This window comes from Canis lupus, chromosome 12, assembly GCF_003254725.2.
Source record: "Canis lupus dingo isolate Sandy chromosome 12, ASM325472v2, whole genome shotgun sequence".
Lineage (NCBI taxonomy): Eukaryota > Metazoa > Chordata > Mammalia > Carnivora > Canidae > Canis > Canis lupus.
The window spans coordinates 15,849,905-15,866,705 of record NC_064254.1 but is presented as its reverse complement, the minus strand read 5'-3'; the positions used below and the strand labels follow the sequence as shown (position 1 = coordinate 15,866,705).

General features: G+C 41.7%; 1 protein-coding gene across 2 annotated transcripts in view; it reads right to left on the bottom strand.

The window, feature by feature from the left end:
* Positions 1 to 16,801, bottom strand: part of ADGRF2 (adhesion G protein-coupled receptor F2) — a 37,424-nt gene that overhangs the window by 3,642 nt on the left and 16,981 nt on the right. For both annotated transcript variants that reach the window (XM_049092146.1, XM_025418978.3), the window contains 7 exons: positions 14,526 to 14,568; positions 13,413 to 13,564; positions 11,074 to 11,307; positions 8,799 to 10,160; positions 5,695 to 5,736; positions 2,289 to 2,348; positions 834 to 910 (listed from right to left, as the gene is read on the bottom strand). In XM_049092146.1, coding sequence (XP_048948103.1) covers positions 863 to 910; positions 2,289 to 2,348; positions 5,695 to 5,736; positions 8,799 to 10,160; positions 11,074 to 11,307; positions 13,413 to 13,564; positions 14,526 to 14,568 — 1,941 coding nt within the window. In that variant the 3' untranslated portion in view covers positions 834 to 862. The remainder of the gene's footprint in view (positions 1 to 833; positions 911 to 2,288; positions 2,349 to 5,694; positions 5,737 to 8,798; positions 10,161 to 11,073; positions 11,308 to 13,412; positions 13,565 to 14,525; positions 14,569 to 16,801) is intronic.

Genomic DNA, 16,801 nt, shown 5'->3' with positions numbered 1-16,801 from the left:
TTCATTATTCCTGAAGCTTCTCACCGATAGTGTTTATGATAATTCCTTGATCTTCTCACGCTAGGGAAAGAGAGGGGCCAGAGTGGGGATAGGTGGAGATATTGTTGGTATCAGGTCTTTGGAATGGGGAGGTTGAGAGGGAAAGGAGGCACAGCCATCTAGAGCTGGCACCTCTGCTCACTCCCCTGTTAAATACACTCAGGCTAGGGGCACCTGGGTGGCTCAGTCGTTGAACATCCACCTTTGGCCCAGGTCATGATCCCGGGGTTCTGGGATCAAATTCCACATCAGGGTCCCCATGGGGAGCCTGCTTCTCCTTCTGCCTGTGTCTCTGCCTCTCTCTCTGTGTCTCTCATGAATGAATAAATAAAATCTTAAAAATAAATACATACATACACTCAGGCTAACTTTTATAATCTTTCCCAGATACACCTCATTGTTCTACAGCAACAACAAAAATTTCAGTTGTGCAACAATTAGAAGTGTGAACATCAACCATACCAAGAAGAGAATGGATCATATTAGAAGCCTTTCAATTAAGAAAGAAATCATTCCTTTTTTTTAAGATTTTATTTATTTATTCATGAGAGACACAGAGAGAGGCAGAGACACAGGCAGAGGGAGAAGCAGGCTCCCTATAGGAAGCCTGATGCGGGACACAATCTCGGAACCCCAGGATCACTCCCTGAGCCAAAGGCAGACACTCAACCACTGAGCCACCCAGGCGTCCCGAAAGAAATCATTCTTAATTACCATGACTCACATTGTGATGTTTTAAAAAGAAGTATCATATATACAGCATGCATTTGAGAACCCCCTTCCTTCCCACTCACCTCCCAAGGTAGGGGTATAGCCAGGGTTGTTAGCTTGGCCCTTTAGTGGGCTGACAAGAGAAATCAGTAGAAAGGTTCTGTTGACAACAAAGACATAATTGCGCTTAATCATTATTGGTCCTTTTTCAATTATCACAATTATTCAAAGCATATAGAGAATGGTGACATACGGCAATTTATTTTATCCTTTTATCCAACCCTTCCTTTATATTAGCACCACTGACAACAACCAGGAAGGCTGGTTAGAGGCAAATATGCACGATGCTAGGTCCTTCAGGAAGGTGAGCAGGAGAGGGTCTCAGCATCAACCACATTAGAACCACCTGGGGAGCGTGTAAATTCCCAGACACACCTCAGGCAATCCAATTAGACTCTCCAGGAGTAGGACTCAGGCAAAAATTTTTTGAAGCTTCCTAATTAATTCCAATGTTTGGCTAAGGTGGAGACCCACTGCTTTAAATAATTACTGATGTTTATTCCCAATAAAACTTCGCTTTTGAAAATTTCAGCTGAAAAGGATACGGAGGGGTCCACCATCCCCCAGGTTTGAAGACCAAGGACCAAGTTAGGGTAGGAATGACACCAAAAGAGATAGAAAAATTAAGAGAAGAGAAAGGAGGGAATGTAAAAGGAGGGTTAAAGAAATCAAAGGGGAGAGATGAGAAAGGCAAGGGATATGGGGGGGGCAGAGCTGCTACTTGGGGCCATGGGGTGCCAGCCCCACAGTGGGTATGGATCCCATCTAATGTCAGCATGGGAAACTCTAGATTGCCTCTTTTCTTATGATTGGGAATGTCCCCTGGGCCAGTCCCTGACACCCCCCCCCCTGCCCCCTGCCCCAGGTTGCTGCCATTTCAAACATTTTCCAGTGTTTCTCTCAGAACAGCTGAGGAGTCAACCTTGGCACAACAATACACGGTTTCTACACTGTGGAAGGGAAGGTCAAGGAAAGGGCGTGTGTGCCATTAGATCATTGAGTCTTCTCAGTCACACTGCTCAGCAGGTGCTGAGCCCTCCTTTGCATCTCCAGTAACCAAGGTGGCCAGCCCATCTGGAAAACCAAGCTACCAGGAAGTTCTCTGTGTAGTATCTGAATTTTTTTCCCTGGATTTCTATACTTCAGACATGGTTTGGCCGACTGGAGTTGTAAAGAACCAGCAGGCTGTCACAGGAAGCTGGTTTTTTCTCTTCTCTCATTTCTCATGCTTTCCTGCTACCTGGGTTGAGGTTTGCCCCTCCAGCAACCCCCAGCCATGCTCCCACCGGGCCACTCCCTTCTGCATGCATATAAATCTGCTTTCATCTCTTTAGATGTGGTCCCACTACTCCAGAAAGAATCTCAACAGTTCAGAGAGGGGCTAACTTGGCACTTCTGAAACACCCACGCCACTGAGTGTTAAGGTGATCATTTGGGCAACACACCACATCCCGCAATAATGAATATGGAGGCTTTACCTCAGATATTCTGGAGATCCATTTTGCAGAAGTTACTCGACCCTTTAAAGCTTCTCTTATCTGGATAGAGAACAAAAGGAATTAAGAATTAAAAGATGATGAGGAGTCAACGCAGGTGCACAGGCCTGGCGAACACTGGTGAGGGAATATGTTACCAGCCTGGTTCTGGTGGTGGGATGTGGTGGGATCAGTAACTTGGAGGAGGGCCTTGAGAAAAGGTGGGGGAGGGGGAGACACAAGAAAAATGAGGCTGCCGCAGGAGACTCATTTTCCGAGGTCTTAAAGGTGACCCCTGAGGCTCACCTTTTGCCAAGTTTGCCACAAGTCTGAGGAATCTTTGATTTCACTTTGGGGGTAGGTTTCAGGAGCACAATGAATAGTTGAACATTTCCCATAGCTTGTCTGCTATTTAAACCCCTCTTTCTAGAGGCACCTGGGTGGTTCAGTCCCTTAAGTGTCAGCCTTGGGCTCAGGTCATGATCCTAGGATCCTCAGATCAAGCCCCATATTGGGCTCCCTGCTGAGTGGGGAGTCTGCTTCTCTTTCTCCCCCCACAGGTGCTCACGCTCTCACTCTGTCTCATAAATAAATAAAATCTTAAAAAAAAAAAAGCCCTTTCTAAAAGCCAACCCATAGTTCAAAAATAAGAGAATTTTATGCAACATAGCAAAAGCCCATAGAATAAAGAAAATAAGAATAATAAGTATATTTTATTTTTAAATATATATTAAATAGGCATAATGTAAATATAAATATGAAATGTTAATATATTTAATACATATTAAATAATGTATCATATATTTGATTATATATTGTATATTAATAGTATAATGTAATATAATATAATATTAATGTATTATATAATAATATATAATGTAATATATAATAATGTAAATTCACATAATACGAATATAACATGTTTGTGTATTAATAATATGTTATTAATATATGATATATTGTATAATAATATAAATTAACATGATATAATGTTGATGTGGCATATTTATATATTAAGTAATTTATTTATCAAATACATTTTGTTTCTTAAATTATACTTTATTTTATGTTTATATTTTTTTACAAAACATGTTAAATCACTTTTCATGCCTATTATCTCATTTTATTCAAAAAAGAATCGTGTTGGGACGCCTGGGTGGCTCAGCGGTTGAGCGTCTGCCTTTGGCTCAGGGTGTGATCCTGGTCCCAGGATTGAGTCCCACATCGGGCTCCCTGCATGGAGCCTGCTTCTCCTTCTGCCTGTGTCTCTGCCTCTCTCTCTGTGTCTCTCATGAATAAATAAATAAAATCTTTTTAAAAATTAAAAAAAAAAAGAATCCTGTAAAAGAGGTACTATTATTTCCATTTTACAACTGAGGACATTAAGATTAGGAGATGAAGTGACAGCCAAAGTCAGCTGTCTACTGAGAAGAACCCAGACTTGAGTTCATGTCCCCAGACTCCAGACCAACCTGTCATATTCCCCTAAATCTCTCCTGCTGAATGCAGGCACTATCTTCTTATTTCTATTCCTTCTTCCCTTTTACTTGATAAAATGTTATTCACCTTCCAAGGACTTGTAGTTTGACTTAACAGGTACCAAACTCCTCCAGCTCAGAGTGACTTCACCCTTCTCAGAAAATGCCATATTTTTTGTCACATACAGGCTCCAGAGGTAAGGAGTACTCCCTGGGGTTTGGGCACTTGCACTCAAGAATCCATGGGTTTATGAGAAGACAGCCTAGAGCTTCTATTTACATTTGTTTCTTTTTTTTTTTATCTCTTCCTTCTTAAATTTTAAGTTTCACAACATGCAAAATACATACTTTGTAAATTTATAATAAACACATCTGGGGACATATGCTCACTGCTTTTTACTGACCCTAAAAATGTGAAGATTACTGGTATCTGCAACTTTATGTCAATGAATCATGTATGGTCCTGTGACATCTTTAAGTCTTGACCTTTTTATAATTTTAAATGTAAGAGGTCTTGATCTTGGTAGAAAGTTCTATGTCTTAGAGGTCTTTGCACATCTCATGACACCCAGTAAGTTAGTAAGCAATAGTGCTGCTGATGATACTTTGACAATAAATACTAGCTGTGGTATTATGATTAATAATAAAAAAAATCATATGGTACACAATTGTGTACTACCTTAAGTGCTTTCTGTGTTTTTTCACTTGCAAAATCACATTTGTTCTTTACCATGCTCTAGTAGAAGAGGCAGGAAAGTCATCATTATCTCTGCATTCCATTTGGGCTGTCTGGGTCCCTGAGACTCTCCCCGTAATGCACAGGTAGTACATAGGACTGAAACACTAATACTCTGCCACCTGCAAATAATTTTTATTAGGTCAACATGGTATGCTCATAACAAAATGAAAGGACCAGAGTGGAATGCCTCTTTCACAAAATTCAGCTATTAATTAACTAATTAATTAATAATAGAATAGCATTGATAGTCAATTAGTTAATTAATTAGTCAATTAATTAATCAAAAATCAACCTTGCAGTGAAGGTGTTTGTGTCTACATTTGAGAGAGTTGTTTGCTTTGCCCATTCTAGGAGGCAATGTCATACAAAGGAAAGAGGGTAATCTTGGAAGCCTGAGTAAACATTGGATATTTTATTCATTTGTTTAGTTTTTATCTGTTTTCACCACTTACCACCTATACACACTCCTCTGTATTTGGAAAATTCACCCCCCTGAGTCTACTGCTCTTTATGGTAGAACTCACTGTCCCAGTCTCTCTTGCAGCTAGCATGCAGCCATGTGACCTGGACTCAACCAATCAGACATGACAGTGCAAAGAAGCAAGAGCCAGCAGGCCCCAACAGGCAGGCCAGAGGTGACCTCCAAGACAACAGGAGCAACAGGTCTAGCCCAGCATCTGCTGCTTGACCTTGGCCTGGTGAGCTGTGTTATCTGTGCCCAGGAAAGTGGTGACAAGCACTGGTGTCTAGTTCTGTGCTATGGATTGGGAATTGTTCCTGGTATGTAGCCTCAAGCCTCCAAGCCAGAGAGACCTTCCCAAAGATGATATTGTAAGATTTAATAAATCCTCTTTCTGCTTTACCTTGTTCAAGTGGGTTTCTATAGAGCTCATGGGTAAGTTTAATCACTCTGAGTCTCAGTTTCCACATCCACAAAACTGAAAATAAGAATACCCAAGATTGTCTTAAGGATTAAAGCTAATCTACATAAAATGCTTAGCTCCGTAGGAGTTTGCAAGATGGTAGATATTATTTGCATCCTAAAGAAGAGTGATGCCCTGTGCAAGTGTCTGCACAGACTGAGGTTGAAGATGCTCAATAAGTAGTCTTTACAAGTGAGGATTTCAGGGCTAAATACTGATAGTGAAAAAAAAAAAAAAGAAAAAAGAAAAAGAGGAAGAATTTACGATACCTTTGGATCCAGGATTGTTCCAAACACCAAGATGAAGAAGCCCTGAGAAAGAAGAGGGAAGAAGAGACATTTTAAATACGAGTACTCATTAGTTCCTATTCTGGTAAAAACAAAACAAAACCCTAAAATAAAAACAATTTATTAAATCTTTCATTCTCTCTTTTTTTAAGATTTTTATTTATTTATTCATGAGAACATAGAGAGAATGGCAGAGACACAAGCAGAGGGAGAAGCAGGCTCCATGCAGGGAGCCCGACGTGGGACTCAATCCTGGATCCCGCCTTGGGCTGAAGGCGGCGCTAAACCGCTGAGCCACCGGGGCTGCCCAATCTTTTACTCTCTTAAGGTCACAACTCCTAGATTCATCTATTCAATGAATATTCATTGAGCAGGTACATAGAATATTCATTGAGCATCTTCTATGTGCTCAGTAAATCAAACAGACCAAGGTTTATGATTCATACCAGAAAATTATGGGACTTTCTTTTTAAATTTGGCAAAATATGGGACACCTGGGTGGCTCAGTGGTTGAGCATCTGCCTTCAGCTCCAGGCATGATCCTGGAGTTCCGGGATCAAGTCCCCCATCGGGCTCCCTGTATGGAGCCTGCTTCTCCCTCTGCCTATGTCTCTGCCTCTCTCTTTCTGTGTCTCTCATGAATAAATAAATAAAATCTTTAAAAATAAATAAATAGATAGATAGATAGATAAATTTGGCAAAATAAAAGTGTTTTGCATTTATCAGGAGCTCACCAGAATGTATATCTCACCAGAATATAATAGTCTGAGCAAGAGTCAGAGGAGGTATTAGGCCATGGACAGCAGCCTTGTGGTCCTTGGACAAGCTAAAATGAAAAAAACTTCCACAGGAAAAAAAAGCAAAAGTGGCTATGTTCAGCTTCTATTGATATTTTCAACCTCCTTCCCCCATCCACAACCAAAGAATGTTACAAAACTTACAAAGAAAAATCGAGTACATGGGCCCTCAGAAGACTAAGACCCAAGATGGATTGAGCTTCCAAGCACATAACATGTGCTCAGAAACTGACGCTCCAAATATGATGACATGGAGGGACTTACTTAGCCCTCAGATCCCTTACCATCCATACAAAGATGAAAGATAGACCCCATTAAAGTCAGAAGGAAGCTGTTCCTCTATAGTATAGTCTGTTTGAGTTGGCACAAAACCACCCTGAAAGAAGTAAGGTAAAGGATTTGCCCCATCTTTCAGGCAAGGAAAAAGAAACTCAGAGATTCAACTTTCAAAATGTGACAGAGACCTATATTCATTAGTCAGTTCCTCCTGTAGGCAGGGTTACTCAGGTCCTGGCTGAGCTGAGAAGAGAAACGAGATAATGACCTCTGATTAACAAGGCATCACTTTGTTAAGCTGCTTTGATTTTATAATCGAATGTGAACCCTTACCCAGGCAGAGACCTATTAAAACACATGGGTTTAACATAAATGATACCAGAAAGATGTTGCAACCAGGCGGTCCTCAGCAGGAGCAATTCCAAACCCACTGCTACTTCTATTTGTAAAAAAGCTTAGCTGAGTCGTGGAGGACTTCACAGGGACTGGTGCTGGCCATGAAGTTCATCCATTCCCCCAAACATACTAGATATACCTATCCATTCAGCCAGTCCAGCAAGCCCTCCAAAGCTTGGAGAGCTTCAATCAGATTGCTCTTTTATTTGATCCTCTTGGCCTACAAGATAGCTATTGAAATCTGCCACTATGTCTATGAAGAAAATGTCATTGATGGCATGGTCCATTAGGTTACAAAGCATCATTTGGATAAAGATGCTTGGGACAAATACATCCAGGCCTGGTTTTGGTACTAGGAATACATTTTAAATCAGAAACTCCATGAATTTTACCAAGGAATTAAAATTTTAAAATATCTAGGAACCATAATTTGAGCCTGTCTCCTCCAAAAAACACATTCCTCTGGCTAAGGGATGAAGAGGAATTTCTCTCCTGATAAGGTTTTCGATTTCTGGAGGCTAAACTAAGTATATTCATATCTGCGACATTTGGCATAATGCTTGACACAAAATGCTCAGTAAATGTGGTGGGTCTGTATTTATTTGTGTGTGTCCCTGTGCTATATATAGTGTGTGTTTAATGGCTTTATTATGCAACCTGCATTTGTATAGTCCTAAATATGTAACAAGGAAATATTCCACTAGGATCACCTTTCATTGATCCCACGTTGGGAAAAGTTACACAAAATATCATTCAGAAAATTTGGATGACTTATTAGACAAGGATTTAGTATCTGATTAATAAAAATTCACTGGGAGCATTTCTTTCAGTAGATACAGTACAACTTGAGCAGATAAATCTCAAGGTGTTCTCCCCAATTCTAAAATATATGCTTTACTACCACATATTTTTAAGTGAAGAAGTAAGGTGCATAATAATGTATTTTTTAACCCCTATGTTCTATGAAAATATATTTGCAGTTGAGCTTAAAAAATTTTTGCAAGGAAACATATGAAACTGTGAACATTGCTTAATTCATAGATGTGAGAGAAGGGAAACTATCTTCAATATCACTCTGTATGACCTGCCTCATTAAAATAAGATGGTTTCCAATGGGAACTAAAAATTCTAAATGGAAAGAAATACAATAAATGTGCACATTTTAAGACCTCCAGTTAGGTACCTAGTTTTGGGGGAAGTGGTGATGTTTAATTTCTAAACTGTAGCAGCTCGGCATTACTGTTGTGCTATTTATGATCTTTAGGTCATTTTTGTACTTGGTGCTTTCCCATTCAGGGTTTTATTTCATTTTCCTAACACCCCTATAAGGTAGGCAGTATTATACCCATTTTATAAGTGAGATAAATGTGGCTCAGAAAAGTTAAGTCAATATCCCAAGAGAATATTACACATTAGTAAATGAGAGAGTCAAGATTTGAACCAGGCCTTTCTGGGGTGGGGGTGAGGACGTGGGAGATAAAGCTTATTTCCTGACTCAATAGGCTCTTCCAAATCTATTGTCTTTTATGAAGAAATATGATTGCAGAAGCTCCTGATGACAAACCTTCTTCCTGAATTCTCTCCCTTAGGACCAGGGGCAGTGGCATCTAGACTTACCTGGAATGCATTGAGCACGGAGAAGGTAATGTGGATGGCCAGGTTGCTGCCGTCAATGACTGTGGCTATCCCGAATGCCCAGGTCAGTCCCAGCATCGGTGTGAGGATGGCGATATTCTTACTGATTCTCACAACGGCTCTCACCTCCTGGAACATGGAGCTGCCGACGGCGGCTCGCTGGGTCTTGACGATCACCAGTGTGACCGTGATCAAGTTTACGACCACAATGGCCAGGGCTGGGATCACAAAGGCCAGAAGGGCCTTGGTCATGTCCCAGTTAAGCCAGCAGGCCTCAGGCCGTAGGTAGCCCTTTCTGGGCTCCGTGGCAGCAACCGTGACAACAGCAATGAGCAGAGGGGCCCCGTAGCCAACCGAAAAGAGAGCTGCCACCAGTACTGATTTGGGCACCGTATGGAAAACAATCAGGATTCCATAGAGGATAAGGAGTGCCTTGGCAAGCATCCAGAAAAACACAGAGAGGTAAAAAAAATGAACAAAGAATGTTGCTGCCACGCATCCATCATGGTGTGTCACCGGACCGCTGAGAAAGGAAGCCACAATGAACCACACATCAGCAATCAGCAAGGTGGCTGCGATGTTGACGATGCACACGTGGCGTAAGTATGAGATCTCTGTCTTCGTTACTTGGCTCCAGACCAAGGCTTCAATGGACAAGCAAAGGATCAAGCTGCAGATGGAAATGCCTAGGCCTGTGTACGTTATATAAATCAGGATCGGGCTCTCCAAGATGTGGGGTGACATAAGAATGGAGAAGGAGGTAAACAACTTGCTTGGCCTACATTTGCAAACAGCTTGCTGGGAGTTTTCTTGAATTATTTGACAGGCCTGCTGGTCCCATCTGCTCTCCAGGGAGTGCCAGCCAACACACTGTGTCCTCCTCTCCTCCGACTTGCTGATCTTTTCAAAAATCAGTGAGATTCTTTTAAGTTCCTTGGGCAAAATGACAGACAAGACAAGCCCATTCACGGTGACGTTTTCCAAAAGACTGGCTTCTAGGATGGCCCCGAGAGTTGGAAATGCGATGCTGATGGCCTGAGAAGGAGCAGGCACCTTGCGAAGTTCGTCTCTACTGATCAGCACCTGCCCAGTGATCGCATTGCTCGTGTCATTAATCCTCATTGCAAAAGAGAAATTCTTCCCAGTGTTGTCTCGGGATATGGTGGTGCCCAGAGTGTGAATGAAGACATCTGATATGTCAATGAGATATTTATTTATAAAGAGCTTTCTTGCAAAGGAATTGATGGAATGTAGCAGAACACAGCTGCTGTTTCTGTCAGGGATGAAGGTCCAGTTTGAGATGCTTTTGCTGTTAAGAATGTGGTTGGCCATGACACTGTAACTCTGCCAACAAAGAACCGGCGTTAGTACCGTGCCACTCTGCAAATCTGCCAGGATGGTCAAAGTTCACTTTTATAAAGTGGGGTCCTCCAGCCAACAGCATAAGCATCCCCTGGGAACTTGTGAGAAATTTGGAATCTCAGGGCCCACCCCAGACCTAGTAAATCAAAATCAGCATCGTAATGAGATCCCCAGGGTACTGGCATGCCACCAAAGTTTGGGTGGGGGAATAGAGCAATGTGTCGTGTATGCAGTGTCTCCCTATGAGGCAGGCAAGTGGGCAGCCTTCCCCGTGCTCACTGACATCATGGGTTCCTCTTCACACCTTGGGGAAGCCAGCAACCCACCAACCCTGCTAAGAGTACCCATCATGCAATTAACATCTATTAAATCCCAACCGTGTGCAGGACCCTGGTCAGGAACATAGCCAATCGAAAATTGACACCAGAGGCTGAACCTCCTTTTTATCCTCTGCCTCAAAGATCAAAAATAAAAGAAGTGAATCCAGTTCCACTCCACACGTTTGCAGCAGACACGTATGGGTGTTTTCTTTGCATTCGATTATTTTCCATGTTAGCAGCCTGTTCTGACTCGCAAGGAAAAGTAGGGAAAGTCTCTCTCTGCAGGAACCACAATGGTTCTTAGAGGTTTTCAGTAGCCAAAGTTCACATTTGGAAAAGCTTACTCTGTTGTCGGACCCAGTACTCAATAAGCAGTGTCTCTACTGGTTGCACTCCCTTTTTCCATTCCTTTGTTTATTCTGTGGTGAACGTCTATGGAGCATTTGCTATGCCAGGCATTACAGATACAGATGGGAAAGAGGTGGTCCTCAGATCCCGAAAGGCTCACAGAAAACTCTAGCTAACCTGCATTCCTTTCCACCAAAATATCATTCTACCAAGTCGAGGCCACTCACCTGCATCTTCGCCTCATCAACACCCGTCAGTAGCACCGTGGATATGTTGTGTAAGAGCTGCACGATGACAGCAATGTTTCCTGGGATCCGGGGAGACTGCTGAATGTTCCTGAGCACACAGGACAAATCCTTTGGACACTTTTGCATCAACATGTCTGTGATAGTCTCAGACATTCTGGCATACTCACTGATTTTTGTATTTCCTTCGAATGGTTGAGCTGAATATAAATTTGTCTAAGAAATGGCAAAAGGAAAGTTTTTATTATGTGACTTTTGTCCTGAAGATTAAAAAAAAAAAAAAACAACCTTTAATACAATTTAGGATAGTCTTATCACACGATTGTGCATTGCATAATGTTTTCCAATTTTACATTTTCATAGTCACATTTGCTATGGAATAACTTGCCCAATACAGAGGTGTATGAACCGAATACCAAAGTTCCAACCTGCCAGCTCCCTGCTCCTAACCCCCTCCCTCCAGAGAGCTAACATTATCTTTAGCATAGCATTCAGACCCCTTCTGATTATACACACTGTATCTATGCCCTGTGCACACCGATAAATCTCTAATGTCATTTAAGCTTATTTTTACTAAGCATGCTTTAAAAATAGAACTTCTGAACTAGATTTGGATGAATCAACTGACACCAACACAAAAGAATATGTGAAAACAGTGATGAACAGTATCTCCCACAGATCCACCTTCTGGATCCCACACTTCAGAGCAGGGGCAGCAAACATGGCCCGACTGGCTGCCTATTTTTTTTTTTTTTAAAGATTTTCTTTATTCATGAGGGACACAGAGAAAGAGACAGAGACATAGGTCAGAAGGAGAAGCAGGCTCCCTGCAAGCAGTCCTATGTGGGACTGGATCCCAGGACCCTGGGACCACGACCTGAGCCAAAGGCAGACACTCAACTGCTGTGCCACCCAGGTGCCCCCTATCTTTATTAATGTTTTATTGGGACCCAGTCTGCTCATTATTTAAGTATTGTCTTTGGCTGCTTTCATGCCACAATGGCAGAGTTGAATACTCCCAATAGAGACCCTATGACCCCTAGGGCCTAAAATACCAACCATCTGACCTTTCACAGAAAGAAAATTGCCAACCTTTACTTTAGAGGACCCCTCTCTGGCCTCCTCTAACCTACCCCTTCACAAAAGGAAGAAACTGTGGGCCTAGGGAGTATGCGTACTCAGAGCTCATGTCCCTACAGCTAGACACTTAAATTCCTGGCTTAGCAACCCCAAGCCCACTTCTGGGGCCTCCCTGGGCCTCTTCCCTAAGTCTGTGCTACCAAGGATGGGCCCTGCCACCAGTGTGCTCACCACTAGGCCTGAGAGGTGGCAAAGGGACACTGGTTTTCAGGATTATAAACATGTGACTTTGGCTTTCCACCACCCTTGAGGTACAGGACATAATCTGATGGGAGACCAGCAGAACACATTTTACTTAGCAGTCCATAAGCTTGATTTAAACCATTTAGATATTAAAACATAGGGTACGTGGGTCTCCTTGTGTATATGTGCCCAGATTCCTCAAAGTAGAGGTGGACCCAGTGACAGACACCCTGGAGTGGGCAGCCTTTTGAAGTCTGGTCAAAGACTTCAAGTATAGCATCCACTGGCACTCCCTCTGGCCACCCTCCAAACCACCAAATGAGGATGTTCCCTAGGACCAAAGAGATACTAAAGCATTGACTGCCCCGAAGAGATACTAAAGCATTGACTGCCCTGAAGTTCATCAGAGGCTGAACTTCAGCAAGGTGAAGCTCCTACTAGAAGAGGAATAAAAGAAACAAAAGGAGAAGAAATAATATTTGACTTGATTTTATCAAAATTTGATTTAAAAATGTGTAATGACTTAAGTATATATGGAAATACATTCATTTGTTTGATGATGAAGTCCTTCCCTTTAGGTCAGCTTGCTTCTCATGCTTTACCGAGCACAGAAATCACCTGAGGATCTTGATAACATGCAGCTTCAGATTCAACAGGTCTGAGGTAGAGCCTGAATTCTGCCCATCTAAAACTTCTTAGGGTTGTATTAAAGAGCTAAGATGGAGAAGTAAACCATAATCATTCTAGACAGCTCTTCTACCTCTGACCTGAGGATCACATTCTTTGGTGTCATGAAGTGTGTGGGAAAACAGGGCAACAAACTTTTAGATGCCCAAAGTTAGGACTTCCATTCTTGTACAGAGAGAGGAAATGAGTAGGTGTTTATGTATTCTCGTACAAACGCACTAACCTACCCCGTGCTCTCCCTCTCTCTTATTGACCATGCTATGTGCTGCTAATTTGGGACTCTGCTCTGGATGTCAGAGAAAGGATATTACCTCAAAGATGTTGAAGGCATTAAGAGTCCGGCAGGTTTCAGTGATCTTGTGCCATTTCTTTTGACTGCAAAAAAATCCCATATTTCCCTGAGTGTCTGGAGGGCAAGGTTGACTGCAGTGGGAATTGGCCACACAGGTACCATCACATACACCTGGAGAAATAAAAAGTATCAGTATCAGTGGCACCTGGGTGGCTCAGTCAGTTAAGCATCTGCCTTCAGCTTGGGTCATGATCTCAGGGTCCTGGGACTGAGCCCCAAATCAGGCTCCCTGCTCAGCAGGGAGTGTACTTCTCCCTCTCCCTCTCCCCCTCTCCCCTGCTCATGCTCTTGCATACACTCTCTCACTCTCTCTCTCTCTCTCTCAAGTAAATAATAAAATCTTTAAAAAATATATTTCCCAGTACAAAAACAACATAAATTAAAAAAAAAAAGTATTGACATCAAATGGAAAGGTCAGGACTCAGTGCTACATATGCCAATCACCAAGACATTAGCACAATGAGAGTACATAAACCCAGTGGACATCAAATGTATTTTCTTTGCAAAGTGGAGGAAGATTGAAATAGATCAGTGATCATCATATATTCCAGTGAAAAACACCTCTTGTTTCCAACAAAATCTTATCCAGAACTCAAACATATGAATCAGGTAAAGTGGAGCTTCCCCAGTTGAAATGACACGGAAGAGCCCACATCTAGTCCACGATGTCTCTCACGCCCCACACCTCCCTTGAACTCCTCCAGCTCCCCAGAACACAGTAGGGAAGCCACTGCACCCGAGGTTCTCAGGAAGGTCCCAGCTCTGGAACTTCATGATGAGTCCATCATCAATGAGTTCTCACAGACCTGCTCTAGCCCCTGCTCCAGCCTATGCTGGCTCAGTCAAAAGAGTTTATGGCAAAGAACTCTCAGGCTAGGATGGAGCAGAGGGTGCTGGGAGGAGAGGGGAGCAGGGGTCAAAGGCACAATTTAATATGAGAAAACGAAAGAGTCCAAATGTGAACCATCAAGGTGTCCCATCTGCCATGCCATAAACAGAGGGCTGAGCACGGCTCTCTATTACAATAAATAAACAAAAACTTCCATTTAATTACTAACCACTGCCAACGTACCATGTGGCCTGGCAGGCATCTTCTCCTTGCTTTTGTTGGCAACCTAGAAAGGGAAAATCAAAATCAACCTGAAAATTAATTGTTGGTATGCCTGCCCAATGATCCACTTTAGTCACAGACTAATGGCTACGTCTGAATCAGCTCTGATGCCAGGACACCACCAAAAGCTGAGACTGTGAAGTACGTCCCCACGGCCCCATTTTGTCATCAGTCTGGATGGCTTTCTTTCCCACTGAGACTCAGCAGGAGCCCTCCTTCCTCTCCAGGAAGAAGGCCCAAAATTCTGTCCAAGAGATACACCATGAGCAGAGGTGGACTTACGTGGAAGTTAATGAAGGTTAAGCTTTGGAATCCCTTGCATGTCTGGACCCCATTCAACACACTGAGAGATAGCAATGTGTTGACATGATCATATATTTTATTAAATTTTCAAAGGCAAAATAGTTTAACCACCTTCTGTTCATATCACTGTTATTTGCCACTCCACCTTTCCTTCCTTCACACTCTCCCTCATTTTGGATAGATAGCACTAGAGAGGCTGTAGCTATTTATGGAATCTGGACAAGTGTAAGTTGAGTTAGGGATACATCTAGTTTGAATTTAATAGGATATACTTATGTAATCTGCAGTCATTTCCACATTACAATGAGGACATCAACACATAAGCGGCATTCCTTTTATTTACAATTTGAAAAAAATAGTATTTACAATTAGTCACAGAACGAGAAAATTCCAAGTGTTTTGGCTACCTTGCAGTTCATATATGAAAGAAACTTCCATATGGCATATATGAAAGATGCCATCCCAAAGTTGACAACAGTCTTACATATTTACATTCTAAAAATGAAATGAGAAGCCGAAAGATACTTTTCTAATCTGGCAATAATAAAAGAACAAATTTGATCAGCAAAGCTAGAGGAAAAACTGAACAAACTTTCTATTTTCTCTATAGAAAAAAAATGTTATAAATGCAAGTACACAGCAAAAAACATAGAGAAAAAGATGTGGGTAGTTTATTAATAAAAACATTGTGATTTTACAGGATTTATTATTGAATAATGCTAAATACTTGCTGAATGTAAACCACTTCAGCATGTCTAAATTTGTTGTAAAATTTGAAATTTATTGTAACTACTTTCCTCAATTTAAGTAGACATTCACTTTTCCCTTAATTTTGGATTTGCAATTTTCTACTCCTTTTTTTTTTAAGGGAACTCCCTGCTTACCTGGCTTCCCCCTATCATGAACACGTCCCACCTCTCCTGATTAAAATCCCTCTCCATCCCACCCATTCATATCAGACTGGACCCTTCACTGAGAGGCAGTATCACATTGTGTCAAGGGGTGTACCCTGGGAACAGACCACCTGGGTTCAAATCCCAATACCACCACTTGAGAACCTGGAAAAGTTCATCTCTCCGGGCTTTAGTTTCCTCATCCATAAAGTAGGGCAAGAGTGATAGTATTATAATTGTGTGATATCTCAGAGCACTTTAAAGAAAAATAAATGAGATCATCCTATAGAAAATGCTTAGATTGGGGCCTGCGGTATTGTAAATGGTATTTAAGATTTAGTTCCCATCATTTCTCTTTGAACATGTACTCAGTGAATATCTATTACATACAAAGCCCAAGTCTGCCCCTTCCAGGAAGTCTTTCCTGATCCAATTGTAAATGATGCATCCTTCTCTGTCTGGCTCCTATAGGATTTATTATTTATATCACCATACCACTCCTTAATGCTTTGCAAATACTCACCTACCTGCTATTTCTATCTAACCATTTTTATATGTGCATATTATCTTCTCAGTTAAATTGTATGTTTTTTTAAATCACAGGTTGTGTATGCAACCTCAAAAGCTAGTTCTGTGTCTTATACATATGTGTGTATATGTACATATTAGCATGTATGCATATAATACTGACATGTGCATGTATGTGTGTGTGTGTGTGTGTGTGTGTGTGTGTGTGGAGAGAATGAAAAAGAAAGGGATTGAAACTTTCTGTTTTTGTACCAAAAGTTCATACTCTGGTGGCTGGGAAGAGCCATGGTCCAATTCTCCAACTTGCATTCCAATATCTAAACCACTAGGAAGGAACTAGAAATTCAGAACATGGAATTCATGTCCCTTTCTCCTTCACGTTTCTCTCTGTGTTATCAAGAAACAAGCCCAAATCTTCCATTTTCTCTACCAATGAGAATTTATGGAGGATCTGAATTGAGCATTTAGGTTCTGTCCAAGAGGAAGTAGGTATCCCTGAGCCTTCATGAAATA